General features: G+C 39.5%; 1 protein-coding gene across 4 annotated transcripts in view; it reads right to left on the bottom strand.

Annotated features, from left to right (window-relative positions):
* STK32C (serine/threonine kinase 32C) overlaps positions 1-21,565 on the bottom strand; it is a 194,627-nt gene that overhangs the window by 13,768 nt on the left and 159,294 nt on the right. For all 4 annotated transcript variants that reach the window (XM_074232132.1, XM_074232133.1, XM_074232134.1 and 1 more), the window contains exons 3-5: positions 6,264-6,415; positions 3,821-3,994; positions 953-990 (exon numbers count right to left, since the gene is read on the bottom strand). In XM_074232132.1, the coding sequence (XP_074088233.1) occupies positions 953-990; positions 3,821-3,994; positions 6,264-6,382 (331 nt within the window). In that variant the 5' untranslated portion in view covers positions 6,383-6,415. The remainder of the gene's footprint in view (positions 1-952; positions 991-3,820; positions 3,995-6,263; positions 6,416-21,565) is intronic.

The following is a 21,565-nucleotide window of genomic DNA, read 5'->3' as shown; positions in this document are numbered from 1 at the left end:
AACATGGACCATATCTTTGTCTTTCTTTGTATATCTCCAGCACCAGACAGTGACTAGTCACTAAAAAATGCTTTTGAATAATTGATAGAAATCTTGGCCAGGGAGGACTGCATCTCATGGAGCGAAGGGCATCATCGGCCAGAGTTAGGCAGGTATCTCAGGCAGCAAGATGGGGCCACAGATTGACTGTAAGATCTCAAATCAGAAAGACCCAAGTTCAAATATTGCCTCAGAAACTTATGTGCTGTGTGACCATTTGCCTCACTTTACTGAACTATAAAATGGAGATGATAATGTCACTTCCTCTGAGAGCTGTCCTGAGGATCAACTGAAATAACTTTTAAAAAGGCTTTGCATAGGTACAGAGGAGGGACTTTAGAAAGGTTGGTTATTCTTATAAGACAGCTAATTATACACCATAGAGGCAATGCTATAGAATATAGGGTGCAGCCTCATAGAGATGAAGCCACCCAGCCATGGCTTCCTAATTCAGGTGGGTGCCACTGGGGGTGGGCTCCCTCTGATATTCTTAATACTGAGGTTCCCCAAAGAAGTTACTTTTCAAGGGGGGGTGAGGGACCCCAGGGACACTGGTGAGGAGAATTCATCCTCATGGAGAGTTTAACCAAGTCATTGGGCTGGCCTCTTGGTTTGACAGGTCCTGGGGTCCCCCAGGGAGCCCAACTCACAGCCTGGTACTCCAGACAGGGTCCCCCCACCAAGGTCAGCCTAAGGGAGGCAGCTTCACAAGACGTTTCCTGTTGGCAAACTTCCTTGGGGAACTGAAGATAGACTGTTACTCCCTACCCAAACACACCTCAAATGTGTTGGAAGCCATAGCTACTGTGGAACTAGGGGCTGCCTGGCTATGGGCTTTCAGGGGCCACCCAGGGCTTCCTTCCTCCTTCCACCCCCACCACCCCCAGTCCTGTGACCAGGTTTGTTTCCTCACCTTGTTCATCCAGGAGAATGTTGTCTGGCTTCACATCTCTGCAGAAGAAGAGAATAAGTCATGAGGCAGACGTGAATGATAACCTATTGATGCTCTTTAGGTCCCAGTGTTTCTGCACTAGACCAGAATCTCCAAAGGTCTGGACAGGCCTCCAGCACGTTCCCTGGGCTAGTTTCTTGTGCCACCACCCCCACTTCCAGCAGCTATTTGATCTAGCCAAGCACAATGTGGGACAGACTTGGGGCAAGGTGGCACTCCCGAGGATGACTGTGGTGAGATATATGCTATGATGATTGCTATTGCCTCATCTCAGCCCCTTGGGTCTGGGGGGGATACCACAGCAGAGAAGGTCCGCATTTGGCTCCTATGGCCTACTCCTGACTATGAGAATGACTCCAGTCTCAGCAGCTGGAAGATGTGGACAGGAGGATATACTTAGTACTAAGACCTCCTTGTAGGAGTCACTGCTGGAAACCCTTCAAGGCTTGTGACTGGGCCTGGCCTTTCATAGTCTTGTCCAGTGGAGTTGAGTTGAGCTCTCCCAGGCCCTGCCAAGCTGGAAAGGGATGACCTCTGGACTGAGGAGGAAAGTCCCATGTGCCTATGATCTAAGACTTCTCCAAGTGACCTCAGTTAAGCCATTTGCCTCATCTCTCCAGGGAGGAAGAGGGTAAGACACATGGCACCACTTGGGTCCCAATTCAATGGGTCAATGAATAGCTCATCAGCCTCCTAGAATTATCAGGAAGTTGTAGCCACAACAGCATATAAGCTGTGTCTCAGTTCAAGAGACCTCTGTCCAGGGAAAGAGTGGCCTTCCAAAAAGGAAGGGGATTCTGGATCCTTGCTTTCAAAGACCCCTGGTCTTTGATTTATATGTCCCCCCCAACAGTTCCCCATACCTTTGGTCCTTGTCAAGAGTGCTCCCTGAGTTCTCAGTCTTTGGTCTTCACCTCCTGGCTGAGCTACCACACACTGAGCCATAATGGGTCAGAGATGCCAGACTTAGAGCCCACCTTGAGCTTGGCAGGACCTGGCGTGACACAGAGTCTGATGGTACAGCCCTAAGAGCCCACGATGAGGCATCAGAGGATGACATTAATGCTGTCATTTTATCTTCCTAATTACATTTGCTCTGAGCTAATATAAAAATAGTTTAGATTCCATGTGTACACAGCAGATGGTCTCAGTGATGAGTGGTGAGTGATGGCAGGAAACCAGCCCAGGATTAAAGCAATTGGCTAAAGATAATTCCCACACAGCCCAGGATGGCTGACTCTTGTTGCTTGTGGACGGACAAGCTGAATCATGGCTAATTTTCCTCCTGGAACATGATGTCAGTACCTTGGAGAGAGCTGTCCTGGGTCCCTAGAAATCTACTCCTCTTGGTCAATAAGGGTATGACAGAGCCACACTCAGCTACTAATCACCGCTAGAGGCCCAATCCTCATATACTGCTCAAAGTCTCCCATGCAGCATGTCCAATTCTTCCTCTGAAACCCACCCACTCTTCCCAAACATCCCTCCTGAGATCCTTCAGTCCCTCAAGTCTAAATTCTTCCCTCAGAGCTACCCTTGACTCTTCTCCAGCCCTCACCCTATGGATCCAATCATCTTGGAGCAGTCTTTATAACATACTTCATATTCATCCCCATCTTCCCCCTTACACTACCTTGATCCCAGCTCAAACCTTAATCAGCTCCTAGTTCAATGCCTACACTGGAATATTTGTCAAACTCCTGCTCCTTGTCTCCCCTCTCTATGATCCATCCTCCACCCAACCGATGAAGTGAACATATGACTATGAGTCCCCTCTCCAGAACTTTCACTGGCTCCTCTTGTCTATGGTTGAAATACAAAATGATCTGCTTGCCACTTAAAGGCCTCGTCATCCTGTCTGCCACTCTTTCACTCATTTCACATATTATGTGCCTTTCCAGCACTCCACATTCAAGTCAAACCAGATGACCTGCTGCTCATCAAACACAACATCCCTCCTCTCCTAGACACATGCCTCTCCCCGTTGTTGTTCAATCGTTTCAGTCATGTCTGACTCTTTGTGACCCCTATTTATGATTTTCTTGGCAAAGACACTGAAGTGGTTTGCCATTTTCTTTATCAGCTTATTTTACAGATGAAGAAACTGAGACAAACAGGAAGAAGTGACTTGCCCAGCATCACACAAGCAGGAAGTATCTGAGGTTGGATTTGAACTCAGGTCTTCCTGAAACTCCAGGCTTGGCACTCTATCCACTGCATATCCCCTAACTGGTTTTGCCCAGATTTCCCTAATTCCTGAATGTTCTCCTCTTTGCCTCAACCACCTTGGCTTTGTTCAGATGACCCTTCTGACATAAGAACTTTCTAATTCTTCTAGTTTTTAATGCTCTCCTATGCTTTTTTCAATCTGTGTGCATGCTATAGAGACCCAGAAGATAGTAAACTTCTGAAGGACAGGCACTGTTTTATTGCAGTCTTTGTGTCCCCAGCATCTAGAACAGATCCCAGATTAGTAAATATTTCTTTTGGGAAGTCCAAACTTGGGTCTTTATCAATGTTGGGGGGATTCCTTTCATTCAAGAATATTATAGTCTTAGCAAACCACCTGGACCATTGAGAGATGCCCAGGATTGCCCAGCCAGTATTGTAGACTGACTCTGAGGCCAGCCCTCTATCTACCAGACCACAGCCATATACTATCAATCTAACTAATATATCTTCAATTGAATAGAACTGAAGTGAATCCAAACACATTTACTGTGTCAGTGTTTCTGTCCAAGGGCTGACTCTGATTGTACTGATGACTATACTCTGATCCATTAGACAAATGCCATCTGTTATAACCAAGGTTGCATGGCGATCACTTACCTGTGGATAATGTGCTGACTCCGCAGGTAGTCAAGAGCCAGTGCCATCTCACAGATGTAGAGTTTGACTGTCTCTTCTGTGAATTGCACATTCTGCTGTAGATGGTATCGTAAGTCCCCCCCTAAGAGTAAATCCACCACCATAAACATGTCTTCTTCATCCTGAAATGAGTACCTGGAAGGAGAAAGTAAGGACGAAGTCAGCAAGATTACCAACAGGGAAAGAGTTTCACATTTCCATGATACATGTTTGGCTCATAAGAATGTTGACCAGACACAGCAACTGAGAAAGTTGAGCATCTACAAAATGAGCAGGTCAAGAAGAAGGTCACTTGGGACAGCTAGGTGGCGCAGTAGAGAGAGCACTGGCCCTGGAGTCAGGAGGACCTGAGTTTAAATTTGTCCTCAGAGTGTGACCTAGCTATGAGACCTTGAGCAAGTCACTTAACCCCATTGCCTTGGGGGAAAAAAAGTTCATTCACTCTAAGATAATCCAAACCTTACTGATGTTTGGTTAGATGACCACATCACAGAACTATAAAATTATGGAATGTGGGATTCCTCAGGTACCTCAGCAGCCCAACCTAAACTCATAGAAAAATTCTATAATTCTGTAATGAGGTCATTTAACCAAACATCACTAAGGTTTGGATTATCATAGAGTAAGTGACCTTTTTTTCCCAAGGCAATAGGGTTAAGTGACTTGCTCAAGGTCACACAGCTAGGTGATTATTAAGTGTCTGAGGTCAATTTAAACTCAGGTCCTCCTGACTCCAGGGCCAGTGCTCTATCCACTAGATCCTCCCCACAATGAAGTTTCTTGAAGATAAGAGCAAACCCTCCTGCTGAAAACATGCCTGGCATTAGGTAGTCCCAGAGTAGAGTGGATCCTTCAAGATCCTGGAGCCTAATGTTTCGCAAGTTTATCTTAACAGGGAATGTTTTAGAGATGAATATTTCTGAATAGAAGGTCCAACAATGATGGGAAATATAAAGGACAAGTTAGGGTCTGCCAAGCACCTACCAAAACCTGCCTCTACTTCCTCCCCTCCCACTCATATGCTTGTTTCTGTAGCCACCTAGCAATTGAAATTGTCTTCAAGACAGAGATCTCTTCACTGGGAAATCCAGCCCTTTCTCAACCTTCATTTTTCTTTGGCACTTACTAAATGCTTGGTATTGAGTGACCCCTCTTTGATATTGGAAGCTCTAGGACACCCTATTCTCCTCTGAGTTTTCTCATGCCACTTGTTCATAATTCTTTTCCAGGCTGTCTGACTACCCTCACTCAGGGTCCTTTGCTGGATCTTCACTGAGGGCATGCCTCCTGAACTTGGTCCCACAAAGGTCCATCCTGGATCCTCATCCATTTCCTTTCTCTTCTATCTTACTCGGATCTCATTGATTGCCAAGACTTCAATTATCCTCTCTGTGCAGGTGATGACCAGACTCCTATCTCCATTCTTAGTCCCTCTCCAGACTTGCATTTCCAGGGACTATTTGGGAATACAGAAATGAGCTCTTCAACATGTTCAAGCTAGAGCCCATCATCTTTCCTTCTAAATCCACTCTTCCTCATTTCCCATTACTGCAGAGTGCACCATGCTTCTTGTCACTCTGGCTTACAGCCTTGCTGCCATCCCTAATTTTTTTCAGTCATGTCCATGCCCATGCCTATGCCCATGCCACCATCCAATCTCATCTCTTCTGGGCTTATAACATCACTCACATTCCCCTCCCACTCGCAGCATCGATGGCTGCATTTCACACAGCTGCCACCCTAGTGCAGACCCTTGTCACCTTTCACCTGGGCTATAGTAGAAGGTTAGACTTGTAGTCTCCTAATTGGGTTTCCAATCTCATTCCTCTCCAGCACATCCTCCAAACTACTGAAAAATTTAACAATATTCTTAAAGCCCAAATCTGCCCTTTTAATTGACTTCCAAGAAGTCATTATCCTATTTTGTGCTTCAGTTCCCCCCTTGTAAGGGGAATAGACTAGGCCAATGAATAAATGAAAAGATTAATTGATAATTTTTCAAATATTAGTCCCAAATTTTGTGCTAATAAATGGGGGGGGAGATACAAATACAAAGAGTATGAGAGTCCCTTACCTCAAGAAATATTCTAATGGAGAAGTCTAAACCCATAGTGGAGTAGTGTTCAGGGAGGAACATTTCAGTCCCAGAAATCATCCTAATGAACATGAAGGATGGTGAGTGGAGTCAAATGGCAACTGAAATGTGAGTGTGTATGTATGAGTATGTGTGAGTATGTGTATGTGATTGAGGGACCCCTGAAGTCTCTTCTGGCTCTAAAAACAACCCAAGACCAACTGAACAGTCATGGAGAGTGCCCTTTGCCTCCTACCCTCTTGCTCGTCACTGACCAACACTTCTTGCAAACTCCCAGACATGATCTCAACACAAAAAGGAGATATTCACCAAAGATTCACCAAGAAAACATGTTCAATGTCCTGGAGGATCTCAAGCTCCCGGAAGACATTGCGGACCTCGTCCCTCTCCACACACTGCTGCTTGTTCATGTACTTCATAGCATACATCTTCTCCGTGTCTCGCTTCTGGACGATGCATACCTAGAAGTACAAGAGGAATAGGTGAAAGAGGTGTAGACAAGGTGACCCCAGAAAGAGAAGACCCCAGGGAGCAGAGACTCTGGCTTCCTCCCCCCTCCTTTCTAAATGGTGCCCAGAGAAGGGACATGACTGAGCCAAAGCCAAACAGCAAGCCACAAGAGGATCCCAGTCTGGGCCCAGGGGCCCTGCCCTCAGACTCTCAGACTTTAAGCCCAGTTTTGTCCAGAGATGTTGAGGAGGGTCATTCCCTTCCTATGCTCCACATAGATCAGTAATAACTTGTTAAAGGGGCATAGTAAAAAAAAGAAAAAGAGGAAGTTCACATGAAACCATCAGGCATCTTGTTCAGCAAGAGATCAATCCAACATTCAGGAAAAAGCATCTCTGATTGGATCTTGTGCCTCAGTGGAAAAAATGACTCCAATTTATCAATATCAGGATGCATGCAAATTTGTAGACAAAATCAGCTGGGTTGTCAAAAAATCCTTTATAAGGGATGGCATGCCTGGTTTTAGAAGAACTTCAGAGGACACCTAGTCTAAACCCTCTGTTTTACCAATATAGAAATTGAGTCCAAGGAAGATGAGGTTCTGTATGGTCATACAAGTAGTAAGAATCATCAGAAGTGGGATTTGACCCCAGATTCCCTGGCTCCAGAGAACAGGATTCCTCTCCTGTAGCTTGCTGTATGAAGAGTAGTGGGACATAGAACCCCAAGGACTGTGAATGATGAGCTTAACTTCCCTTTCTTGAACTCTGACATGACAGGACAGACTGGAGGGGCTTTGAGCACAGGTTGGGAACTTGGATACATACTGCCTATATGTCTAGACCTTGGTTGTCTAGAACCTTCCATATAGGAGAGGTGGGCCAAAGGAGTCCCTGATGGAGAGCTGGACATGGCAGAGACATCTGTATTTGGCAGTGGGTTGACCCCTGGCCACCAGTCACCTGTCGGTGCCCACCCTATAGGGTCTCTGGACACTTAGCCAAGATGAAAACTTGGGCAATCCCATTTCAATATCTATTTTCCTGTGTCTGGATTTGCCAGGCTTCTTGATTTCATGAGTGGTAAATTCAGAAATGGGGCATCAGAATGGAGGAAATGATCAAATGCAAAAGCCTAGAGTAATTAAAATAAATAAGTTTTATGAAATGTAATTTCATCTATTAAAAATAAAACCATCTATTTACTCACATTTTCTGAGGAGCTCAGGGCTCCAAGGGGAGGCTGAGAATTATCCTTTTTCATTTCCAAGGTTTCATGATTGATAGTTTCGGAGCCCACCATGTTTTGGCAGCTGGAGAGTGGAAACCTTGAAGCTCCGAGGGGAATCAGCTGGCTCAGGGTTAAGAAGCCAGGCTTACCTCTGTGGAGGTGGATGGAGTTCATGCTTGGGAGCTCTGGCTGCAGAGAGCCCTTTCTATAGACAAAGGCTTGTCATAAGCCTGGGATTCTAGGGCTGCTTCAAAGATGAGAAGATTCCCAGGGTAAAAGGCAAAGGGGAGAAATGATACAATGATCAAGCAGGAACTTTCTTGCTGTGGTCTGGCAGGAAGGATTCTAGAGCTCTTAATCAATCAATCAATCAATCATTCAATAGTGAAGATGGACTACGTTCAAAGGGACCTACATGAACTATCAAGGAGAGAAGGATGCATCTGCCTCAAGACTCTCATCTTGCAAGTAGAAGACCTGCTAGCTCTATGACAATGGAGAGTCATTTAGAGCCTCAGTTTCCTCATCTACAAAATGGGAAGGAAAGAAGAAAAGGAGGAAAGAAAAGTAAGTGTCTATTTTTAAATGCCCACTATGTACCCATATCTCTGGGAAGGAGGTTTTATTATTAATACTTCCATTTTACAAAAGAAGAAACTGAGGCAGGTAGAAGTTAAGTGATTTTTCCAGGGTCATACAGCTAATAAATTTCTGAAGCTTTGACTCCAAGTCTATCCACTAGATTCTGCTTTAGGTAAGGGTGGCAATATTTGTGTATTCTATGCTATGAAGGGGTGAAACTAGCCTCTTCTTAGTCATGTTATTAATCATTATCCTTATTCAAAGAGACCCAAGTACAGCAAGATTGCCAGAGGACTAAACAGGAGTGTTTTCCATTTGAAACGTAGCTTGAGCATAACAACATTGAGAACAACTGATATAAAAAGTGACATTTTTCAGAGTCACAATTAAAGACCCTTATGATTCTGCTAAATATCACATCCACTATCATCTGTTTATAAAACTAAAGAGTTGAATCATGTGGTGTGGGTATGTGACTGGATATGTGTGATCTGTCGGTCTGTCTGGCTGGCTTCCTAGCTCCCAGATATTTGCTCTATAATTTCCTTTATCCATTGCTTCTAAGTAATGAAATTCATAAATTAGTAATGCAGAGGTGAGCTAACTGTATCTTATGGGGATGTGACTTTGGAATCCAAAGGGAAACAGGTAGTAAGACTCTTCTTCAGAAATGGTGATTAGGGAAGGAGTCACCCCATTCCAGGAAGAAGAGTCGGATGGTACCAGTTCTGGGCTCATTGTCTCTTGTAGATTTGATCCTCTCTGGTGGGGGTGGTCACTGTGATTTTTCAAGGACTTCTGTCCTTGCCCAAATCCCAGCTTCTCCCTAATATGATGTTGGCATTTGCGCCCTCCCCAGGCTGCTCTCCTCTTCTCATGACTCCCCACCTTGCCCTCTTTTAGGATTGGGAGGAACTAGCCCGGTGATCATGGGGCAGGACAATCAGGGGAATGGGGAGGATTTCTGGCCACCAGCAGATATTGTTTCTAGGATTCTGTTACACTTAAAAATATCTTGATTTCTTCTGGGCAAGAAGATCCATCGAATTGTCTGAAAAAATAAACTGTTGTTTAAAAATGAAGGACAGTAAAAGAATTCTCTCCATCCCCAAGACAGAGCTGATGGTGTCTGAAGACAGACTGAAGCAGACTTGTTTTATTTTATTTTTCTTGATGCTTCTTTTTTTTGGAGGGGGAATATGTTTTGTTTTACAGCATAACTATTGTGGTAATGTTTTTCATAACTCACATTTTTAATCTAGATAAAATAACTTGATTTCTCAAAATGGGGAGTGGGGTGGGAGGAAAGGTGAGAATTCAGAATTCAGGGTTTTAAAATGCAAAGTTGCCCCTTGTTTTCACATGTAAGTAAAGCAGAGGGGCAAATACAATGAAAAGAGAACTCTGTAAAATCATCTTGAAACACAAGTCCTTTGGCCTTAGGGCAGCTTTACAAAGATGAACATTTCCTCACCACAGGAAGAGGATGGATGGATGTTCTTGGGATAAAGATGTACAGAAATGCTCTTAAAACAGACATTACTTCAGGAAACCATAATAAAACCTTGCCTACAGATTTTATTTTTCAAGTGTAACTAAAGTGGTTTGCCCCTAGAGGGAGCCCATAAATAGCTAAACTACAAGAGTGGCAGCAGAAGGTCCTCCATAGGGAACATCCAAGGAAACTAAAGAAAAAGTGTTCTGAGAAGGGTTGTCCCCAAATGGCTAAGTCATGTGGATTTGTTTACAGGAGCATAGAGGTGGAAGAGGGATCTGACAGCTTAGGAAAAATAAAAAATTCGTGGTGTATAACCCTAGCCACCAAGACATATCTTGCTAGGGATTTGCTGTTCAGGTGGTTCAGTCAAGTCTGACTCTTCGTGACCCCTTCTGGAATTTTCTTGTCAGAGATATCAGAGTGATTTGCCATTTCCTTCTCTAACTAACTCATTTTATACATGAGGAACAGAAGCAAAGGGTTATTCAGGACTAGATCATTGCCCAAAAATTACAGTGTTAGAGTTAGCCTTAAGGAGCCTAGGTTTATTTGTTAATATAAATTTTGAATAGAATGAAAGAAATGTATAACACATTGCCCCAAGCTGCAAAAATTTAACACCTACCAACTATCTAGCCAGGACAGGTAGGTGACCCAGTGGATAGAGTGGCAGACAAAGAGTCAGGAAGACTCATTGTCGTGAGTTCACATCTGCCCTCAAACACTAACTAGCTGAGTGACCCTGGACAAGTCATTTAACCCTGTTTATCTCAGTTTATTTATCTGTAAAATGATCCAGGGAGGGAAAGGGTAAATCATTCTGTACCTCTGCCAAGAAAACCCCAAATGGGCTCATGAAGAATTGGACACAACTGAAATGACTGAACAACAACAAATACCTAGTAAGATTTGACATGGTAGCTATGGCAATGCACAAGGAACTTATTTTTCATAAATTAACATGGCAGTTCCCTATTCTACAAATGCAAACCTCAAAATAATGTTGAAAATCCAAAAATAAACCATAACGAACTAGATCATTATCACCCACAAAATCATTGCCCACAATTATCTTCACCCATTGAACCAGGAAAATGTGGGAACAACACTGTAATGGCTATCACCATACCAACGACTCATTTTCTAACCTACACATACAGAAATTGAGCCAAAGAAAATGTGAGAAGAGGATAAGGTCTATATTCTCCCCATCATCTTGTCATCTACTGACATTGTGCAGAGATGTGGCAGCAAATCTACAAGAGGCTCTCATCCCAAAACTGTTATTCAATTAAGAGAAAAGCAGTGATTTAATTCACCTATAAAATAGTGCACAGGATAGTCCTTAAAACAGTAACAGCTGTAGAGAGATACATCCCGGAATGTTTCTACCTGATCTACACTAAAAAAAAGATAGCAAAAGGAGGATATAAATGGAAATAATAATAGTAATAATAATAATAATAATTTATAAAGAGCACAAGATCTATGCTACAAGTTTATAAGGAAATAAATCATAAGAGTGAGAATTTATATATATATATATATATATATATAGTGTCTTAAAGTTTGCCAAGTGTCTTGTAAATATTATCTCTTTATTCTCACAACATTCCTGAGAGGTGAATATTATCATTATCTTCATTTTACAGATCAGAGAACTGAGGTAGAGAGAGAGATTAAGTGACTTTCCCAAAGCCACATTGCTAGTAGCTGTGATCTGAAGCTAGATTTAAACTCTTCTTCCTCATTCCAGAACAAATTCATCTACTCTATCCACTGTACCACCTGATTGTCTCTCAAAAGGAAAAAAAATAAACCAAATAGGATGTTCTCAAAAGTGCCTAGAGGCAAGTGTGAGAATATATATGATATAATCATCTGTGAATTATAAATAAGCATATGTGTATGTTTGTCCATATATGTGTATACACACACAAACACACACACACACACAGAGATGTAGTGCCCTGAGAACTGAGTAGTCATTGTACTGAGGGGTGAATGAAATGGAGCTCAAGAAGAAGGTGGCATTGGAGGCAGAGTCAAATTGGCAGAGAAAATGTAGGATGTATCCTGAGCTCTATCCAGTTTTCCTTGAAACAATTTTAAGCCAAATCTCAAAATAAATTCTGGAGCAAGGATGGGATAAAATCCTTTTCCAGCTCAAGATATCTTAGAGACTGTAGGAAAGATCTCTCTCACTTGGGTGAAAGGGAGTGTAGCCTAAGCAATGTCCAAGGAAGCCAGCTTCCTGCTGGCCCTAGCACAGATCAACAACCAAGACCCCAACCAGAAGCACAGAAGGCCAACTGTGATGCCTCCACAGGCTAGTGAACAGACTTGGCAGGCCTGAAACAAGTGCAGTTCGGCTAAATGACCCCAGAGAACAGATGAATCATCAACCCCAGAGGTCCCAGAGTGCAGCAGGCCAGCACCTAGCCTCTGTTTCCAGTATAGAAAGTATGGGACCCCCTGTACCCCAGAAGCAGAGCTGAACTTTAAAAGTTATGAATTATGAGAAAAAATGAAAAAAAAAATCCCTGACCACAGAAGATTATTATGGCAACAGGGAAGATCAAAACACAAATTCAGAAGAGAACAACAATGTCAAAACAGCTATACTCAAAGTCTCAAAGATAAATATGAATTGGCCTCAGGCCCAAAAAGTCCACCTGAAAGAGTTCAAAAAATATTTTAAAAATTAAATAGAACAGAAAAAATTGTGAAAAGAAGAAGAGTCAAGAGCTTGATAAAGGAAGCACCAAAAATTGAAAAAGATAAACATAAATTCATTGAAGAAAACTGCCTTAAAAAGTAGTACTGGGAAAGGATGTACAAAAGTTAACCAAAGAAAATAATTTCTTAAAAATTAAAATTAGGCAAGTGGAAGGTTATGACTGAGACATCAAGAATCAATGAAACAAAATAAAAAGGAATGAAAAGTGGAAGAAAATATGAAATATAGCTTTGGAAAAACAATTGACCTGGATAATAGATCCAGGAAAGATATTTTTAAAATTATTAGAGTAATTGAAAGTTATGATTTTTAAAAAAGCCTAGATGTGTGATTCAAGAAACTATCAAGGAAAACTGCTCTGATATCCTAGAACCATTGAAAGAATTCACTTGGGGCAGCTAGGTGGTGCAGTGGATAAAGCACTGACCCTAGAGTCAGGAGTACCTGGGTTCAAATCCATTCTCAGACACTTAATAATTACCTAGCTGTGTGGCCTTGGGAAAGCCACTTAACCCCATTTGCCTTGCAAAAACCTTAAAAAAAAAGAAAAGAAAAAAGAAAGAATTCACTGATCACCTCCTCAAAGACATCCTAAAATGAGAACTCCCAAGAATAATATAGACAAGTTCCAGAATTCTCAGGTCAAGGAGAAAATACTATAAGCAATCAGAAAGAAACAATTCAAATATTGAGGAGTCACAATCAGGATTACACAAATTTTAGCAACTTCTACCTTAAATGACTAAAGGATTTGGAATATGATATTCCAGAAGGCAAAGGAGGTTGGATTACAATCAAGAATCAACTACACAATAAAACTGAGCATAATCTTTCCAGGAGAAAATGGACATTCAATGAAAAGGGGGATTTCCAAACATTCCTGATGAAAAAATAGCCATAATTGGTGAGAAAATTCAATTATAAAATGCAGGAATAAAGAGAAGCATAAAAAAGATAAAGAAGAAAGAATAAACGTGTTCAAATAGGTTAAACTGTTTACACCTTTACATGGGAAGATAATATTTATAATTCTTAAGAACTTTATCTCTATTAGAGTAGTTAGGAGTATAGGTAGACAGAGGGTACATGTTTAAGTTGACTTTGATGGGATGGTATAAAAAATAAAGAGGTGAGAAAGAGGATTGTACTATGAAAAAAAGGAAGAGAAATGCAGAATAAGGTGAATTATATCACATGAAAAGGAATTTAAAAAACTAATACAATGGAGGGAAAGAAGAGTGTGTAAGTAATGTTTGAACTTTGTTCTCATCAGATTTGGTTCAAAGAAGAAATCATGTACACAGTTGGGTATAGAAATCTGTTTTATTCTATGGGAAAATAGAAGGGGAAGGGGGACATGAAAGGAAGAGTCTGAGAGAAAGGAAGGCAGATTTAGGAAGTGGTGATTATAAGTAAAACACTGGTGAAGAGGGACAGGATGAAAAGAAAGAGAAAGAAAAGCACCAACAGAGGAAAAATAGAATGGAAGAAAATAAGAGTTAGTGATCATAATGTGAATGGGATGAACTCTCTCACAAAATAGAAGCAGATAGTAGAATGATTTAAAAACAAGAAATCTACACTTTTTTTGCTTATAAGAAACACAGTTGAAGCAGAGAAACAGAGCAAAAGAAAAAAAGATTGTAGTAGAATATTATGCTTTAGCTAAAGTTTCAAAAGAGCATTTAAAGTATCATGATCTCAGACAAAGAAAAAAGAAAAATAGGTCTAATTAAAAGAGATCAAGAAGGAAACTACATCTTACTAAAAAGAACCATAGACAAATAAAGTAATATCAGTATTAACATATATGCACCAAATAGTGGAGCATACAAATTTCTAAATGACAGGAGAAAATACACTATTGGAAGACCTCAACTTTTCCCTTTCAGAAGTAGATGAATTTAACCTAAAAATAAACAAGAAAGAAGTGAAGGAAGTGAATGAAATTTTAGAAAAGTTAGATGACATGATAGACCTCTGGAGAAAACTAAATGGGGAAAGAAAGAAAAAGAAAGAAAAAAAAGTGGTACATGGTACTTACACAAAGATTGACCATCTATTAAGGCATAAAAACTCACATTCAAATACAGAAAGGCAAAAATATTAAATTCATTCTTTTCAGATCATGACACAACAAAAATTACATTCCATAGAGGGAAGTAGAAAGATAAATTAAAAATAAACTGAAAATAATCTAAATCTAATTCTAAAGACTGTATGGGTCAGGGGCAGCTAGGTGGTGCAGTGGAGAGAGCACTGGCCCTGGAGTCAGAAGGACCTGAGTTCATTTAGCCTCAGATACTTAATAATTGCCTAGCTGTGTGGCCTTGGGCAAGTCACTTAACCCCATTACCTTAAAATAAAATTAAATTTAAAAAAAGAATTAAAAGATCAAAGAACAAATCATAAAAACAATAAAAAAATCATCATAAAGAATGATAATAATGAGACAACATACCAAAATTTATAGGATGCAGTGAAAGCAATAATGAGGGGAAAATTTATGTTTCTAAATGCTTACATGAATAAAATATGGAAAGAATAGATTAATGAATTGAATGTGCAAATAAAAAAGTTAGAAAAATAATAACTTAAAAAGAAAAAGGACAAATTAAAAATTCCCAATTAAGCATCAAATTAGAAATCCTGAAAAACCAAAGGAAAGATTAATGAAATTGAAAGTAAGAAAATCATTGAATTAATAAATAAAACTAATAGCTAGTTCTAAGAAAAAAACAATAAAAATAGGTAAATTTCATTTTTAAAAAAGAAAGAAAACCAAATTACTCATATCAAAAATGAAAAGGATGGACTCATAATCTATTAAGAGAAAATCAAAGAAATAATTAGGAAATATTTTGCCTAATTGTATGCCAATAAATCTGACAATCTAAATGAAATAGATAAATTTTTACAAAAATACAAATTTCCTAGACTAACAGAAGAGGAAATAGAATACTTAACCTATTTTAGAAAAGAATGTGCTCCCTAAGAAAAAAAATCTCCAGGGACAGATGGATTAATAAGTGAATTTCCCAAACATTTAAAGAACAATTGATTCCAAAACTATACAATCTATTTGGGAAACTAGGCAAAGAAGGAGTTTTATAAAATTCCTTTTATGACACAAATATGGTGCTAATACCTAAACCAGGAAGATTTAAAACAGAGAAGGAAAATTATAGATTAAGTTCCCTAATGATAATTGTTGCAAAAAAAATTAAAATACTTAAAAGGAGATTACAGAAATAGATCACAAGGATCACACACTATGACATGTAGGATTTGTACCAGGAATGCAGAGTTGGTTCAGTATTAGAAAAACTATAAAATAACTCACTATATGAAAAATAAAACCAACAAATATCAACAAATTATTGCAATAGATGTAGAAAAAGCTTTTAATAAAATACAGAAGTCATTCCGATTAAAAATACTAGAGAGTTTAGGAATAAATTGAACTTTCCTTAAAATGATAAATAGTATTTATCTAAAACTATCAACAAATATTATCTGTAATGGGAATAAGCTAAAAACCTTCCCAGTAAGCTCAGGCATGAAACAAGGATGCCCATTATCAATACTGTTATTTATTATTGTAATGGAAATGTTAGCTTTAGCAAGAAGAAAAATAAATTGAAGGAATTAGGATAGGCAATAGGGAGACAAAATTATCACTCTTTGCAGATGACATGATGGTATACCTAAAGTAACCTAGAGGATCAAGGAAAAACTTAATTGAAATAACAACTTCAGCAAAATTGCAGGATGTAAATGAAACCACATAAATCATAGATAGATAGATAGATAGATAGATAGATAGATAGATAGATAGATAGATAGATAGCTATACATATATTATAAATAAGTTCAGAAGCAAGAAAGAGAAATTCCATTTAAAATAACTCTAGACAATATAAAATACTTGGGAATCTACCTTCCAAGACAACCCAAGAACTATATAAACACAATTACAAACACATTTTTCACAAAAATAAAGTCATAGTTCAAAACTATTTGGTACTAGCTTAGAAATAGAGTCATAGATCAGTGGAATGGTTTAGTTATACAAGACCCAGGAAATGACTATAGTAATATACTATTTGATAAACTCAAAAATCCCAACTTCAGAGATAAGAATTCATTATTTGGCAATATATGTATTAGAAAAACTGGAAAACAATATGGTAGAAACTAGGTTACATAAATCAATGTCTAAATGAATACATAATTTGAACATAAAATGTTATACCAAAAGCAAATTAGGAAAGCAAAGAACAGTTTGCCTTGTCAGATCTATGGAGAAAGGATTTGTGATCAAGCAAGAGAAAGAGAATATTACAAGATATAAAATAGTTTTGATTATATTAAATTTAAAAAGTTTTGCCAAAACAAAACCAATTAAATCAAGATTAGAAGGAATACAGAAATCTGGGAAACAATTTTTATAGAAAGTTTCTCTGATTAGGGTCATATTTCTTACATATTTAGAAAACTATCAAATGTTTAAGAATATGTCATTCTTGGGGTGGCTAGGTGGCGCAATGGATAAAGCACCAGCCCTGGAGTCAGGAGTACCTGGGTTCAAATCCCGTCTCAGACACTTAATAATTACCTAGCTGTGTGGCCTTGGGCAAGCCACGTAACCCCGTTTGCCTTGCAAAAACCTAAAAAAAAAACTTTCAAGAATATATCATTCTTTAATTGAAAAAATGGTCAGTGTTCAGAAGAATAAAAACAAACTACAGTCATAAGAAAAAATGCTCCAAATCACTATGGATTAGAGAAATGCAAATTAAAGCAACTTTGAGCAACCATCCCACACCTATAAAATTGACTAATATGACAGAAAAATGTTGGAGAGGATGTCAGAAAACTGACACACTTGTGCATTATTGGTAGAATTGCAAACTTATTCTACCAATCTGGAAACTAATTTGAAACCATGACCAAAGAACAATCAAACTGTGCATACCCTTTGATTCAACAATATCACTACTAGGTTTGTCTAAAGAAATCATTAAAAAAAATAAAATGACCCACTTGTACAAAAATATTTATAGTAGTCCTTGTGGTGGCAAAGAATTGGAAATTAAGGGATGCCTACCATTTGGAGAATAGATAAACAACTTGTGGCACATGAATGTAATGGAATACTAATTTTCTATAAGAAATGATGAGAAGACAGATTTTGGATAAAAATTGCAAAGACTTACATGAATTGATGCAAAGTGAAGTAAGCAAAGCCAGGAGAACATTGTAAATAGCAACAACAACATTTTTCAATGGTCAAGTATGATTGACTTAGTTCTTTTCAGTAATAGAATGATCCAAGACAATCTAAAACTTGTGATGGAAACTGCTATTTCTCCTTCTTGATTCACAATATGAAGAATATAGGAATTTGTTTTACATGAGTGTGTGTGTGTGTGTGTGTGTGTGTGTGTGTGTGTGTGTAACCTAAATCAAACTGCAAAGGGGAAGTTTAGGAAGGAAGGAAGGAAGGAAGGAAGGAAGAATTTTATTTAAAAATCAATGTTAAAAAAAACCAGAAAGCAGCATTGGGGATAGGCCCTGAAGGATGGACAGGATTTCAACAGGTAAAGATAGCTGAAGCAGAGATAGCCAAGGAGGGGATAGCAAGGGGGCATCACATTCAGGGAAAGGTAAGTGGTCTGGCTTGGCAAAAGTGCAGAGGGAATCTGGACAAGAAGGTGGGACTAGAAGAGTCTCATTCTTTTTTCCTGGATGAGATAATTTATTCAACAGAAGTAACAAAGCAAGGCTAAACTCTCTAATAGTTTAAATTGACCAAAACATCTCAGAAGCAAAAATAGGGCATCCTGGTGATGGAAGTCCTCACTTTGTATCATAGTGTTAATACAAAGACTGTGGGGATTAAATTCAGAGCTGACTTTGTATGGATTCGGTCAAATGCTCTACTTTCATACAATCACCTATATGCCTACCTTCTGAGCCCCAGAGTACTGCAGGGAAGGAGTGGGGAACAAAAAAATCAAAATGATGAGCCAGGTCAAGGAACAGTCTGCAGTCTTCAAAGAGAACACCCACCCATTCCCAGACATGACCACACACACACACAGATACCCTTTTTGTCCCTTGCACACATACTGGAAACTATAAAGAAAGTCAAAATAACCAAAGTTCTATTCAGGAAATTGATAAAAATGACATAAAATGAGAATAGCCAAGGTTGGTGGGGTTATGGGAAAAATAGGCACAATCTTGTTGTTGGTGGCAACATGAAGGTACAAGTTTTCTGGAATTATTTGGAACTAAAGTATCCACTCTTTTTGACAGATTTATGGTTGGATATTTAACAGAAGGATATAAAAACAGAACATATACATCAAAATATTTATCGCAGAACTTTTTTATCAGGTAGAAGAACTGGAAACAACAGAGTTGCCTGTCAATTGGGGTGTGGCTAAGCAAACCATTTTATATTAATAGAATTAATAGAATAAGAATAAAGAAATAATGAACATGACGAATACTAAAAAACACATGAACTCATGCAAAATGGAATAAATAACAGTAGTTTCAGTTGTATCTGACTTTCCATGACCTCACTGGAAGTTTTCTTGGCAAAGATACTGGAGTGGTTAGCCATGTCCTTCTCCAACTCATTTTACAGATGAGAAACTGAAGCAAACAGGATCAAGTGACTTTCCCAGTATCATACAACTTACAAGTGTCTGAAGCAGAATTTGAATTCCAGGCCTAGCCCTCTAACCACTAAGCCATCTAGCTGCCTCAATGGAGGTAGGGAAAGAAGAAAAAAATCATGACTGCAACAGGAAAACTTCAAGGAAAAAGAATGACCTCAAACAATCAAAACTGAAGATTACTAAATCAAAGTGACCAAGCATGGCCCCAAAGAAGATACTGGGGAAACAGAATGGCCCCCTTCCTTTGTCCAGGGGGAAGTGGGGTCAACAGATGACTCTGGAGCTAGGACATTGCATAAATAATTCACACGCAAGACAAGACCTTGCCTCATGATGTCATTGGATATAATGAAGGGTGAGCAACAGCAAGGGGTCTTCATGAAGTCTGTACACAAAGACTTCTAGAGCAGGTGTGGTGAGTTAAACCTTGTCATACAAATCTCACTACAGTAATGGAGGTTTAAGTTTAAGCTTACTCCCTCCGTGGAGGCTGTGTTTGTGGGAAGGAGTGGACTAAGTACTTAGGAGAATGTTTCTATATTAACCGTCTTTGTTATGTTATCTGACATGGGTAGTCAACCTGCCCATTTGGACAGAAGTTGGGGAATGCTGTTGTTTCTCCTCTTCATTTTTTTTTCCAAAAAGCAGGGACAATTTACTTTTCTGTCCTGTTGTTTGCATTTTTATTTCTTGAAATATAGCTCTGAAAAAACAGGTTTTTAAAAGCCATTGTACTTGAAATGGAGCTACTAGACTTCACCTTAAAATCCAATTCACTCTGACTTTCATGAAGGAAGCAAACTATTCCTAATACAAGTCTCTGTGGCACATTGTTTAGCTTCTGAGAGCTTAGAATGAGTGCAAATAGCAATTATTGTCTGAGGGTCTTCCTCTTCCACATTGATATCTTTGGGATGGTCAATTTAACCATCTTTTGTCTCAATCCTTCCCCAGCCCTTAGTCACTGAACAGGTATGAATCTTGGATTGTAGCCTTAATAGACCCAGGAGCTGGAGGTGGACATGATCTTGAGCTAGCTTCTGGTCCTTGTTTTTCAGATGAGAAAATAAGGCAAGGTTCCTGAACCCCAGATGTTTAACCAAGAAAAGAAATTTGTAGTGCCATGACAGCTGTCTCTAGGTATTTGGAGGAATGTCATACAGAATCAATAGTTTGATAGGTAGGTTAATTAAGGCTTCAGGTCATGGAAACCTTTGAAATGATTACAGAGGTTCAAAAATGCAGTTGAACACCTTTGGAAAGAGTGAAGTCCCCCTTCTTGGAGGTCTTTGAGCAAAAGCGGAGTGACCACATATCAGATAGTTATTGTGGGCTTCTTTTTTGGGGGCACAGCTTAGGCTGGTGATCAGTTCCAACTTAGATGCTCTAATTCTCTGATATCTTTCTATCATTCTTTCTCTAAGCTTGCTGTGAGTTAGCCATTAGGATAAGAGAAGCTGGTCAACTAATTGCCTCAAAAGCACTGGGGAAGATAATTAGCTTCATTGTAGTTACTAACCTAGAGAAATTATCCTTAGCTTGGGGATTTCAGATATCAACAAAAAACAGGGGAGGGAGGAGATAATCAGGGGTAAAAAGATCTTTCTGAGCCATTTCCAATCTGTCCCTATGGCTTCTTTGTTCATATTTGTTTGCATGGTGTCTCCCCCCGTAGACAGACTGCGAGCTCTTTGAGATCAGGGACTATCTTTTGCCTTTTTCGTATCCTCCAATACATCACCCAGCCTGGCAAAGGGTAGGTGCTTAATAAATGTTTATTGGCTGACTGACTGGTGCCCCTGGGTACCTGGTGCTGAATCAAAGAATGGCATCTGTAGAGACAGAGCAGATAGACTGTCTTAGGATTTCAAGCAACCCAGCCCTTGCCTTTTGATGAAGGAGGAAACAAAAGCTGCTAAGTGATTTGCCAAAGGCTGGTAAGTAAGGTTTGCAGGGAAGGGGAAGGGAGGGATTTTTCATAACCTGTTTTCATAATTGCAACATTCCATCCAGTCAGTCATCTATCTGCCACTGGCTTTCATGATAGATATTTAATTATTTTTTCCAACAAAATTATCATTTTGATTGAAAAATACTTATCTCAGATAGCAAGGCAGGCAGCTGCCAGGTCAGCCTGAATGTTCCCCTGAACCCTTCCTGAAGAAAACCTCTAATTAGTGCTTGTCTCCCCTCAATAGATTTAGAACATAATCAGATGATTGTACATCACTGATGTGCAGGGCAAACCCTGCTCAGAACAAAGAGTCCTTCCCTCTTCCCTCCCCTGTCTATCTTTTAGCAAAATTGCTTCCATCCCTTGTCAGATTCCCCTTCTCGGGGATTGCGAGTTGAATGTCAAGCCAGTCCTGAGTCTTGGGTCTACGAGTCTATGTCAAGACTTCTGCCATTCAGTGGT

Source organism: Macrotis lagotis, chromosome 4 (assembly GCF_037893015.1).
Source record: "Macrotis lagotis isolate mMagLag1 chromosome 4, bilby.v1.9.chrom.fasta, whole genome shotgun sequence".
NCBI lineage: Eukaryota > Metazoa > Chordata > Mammalia > Peramelemorphia > Peramelidae > Macrotis > Macrotis lagotis.
Note: the sequence above shows the minus strand (reverse complement) of the source record. Positions and strands in the feature narration are given on the sequence as shown.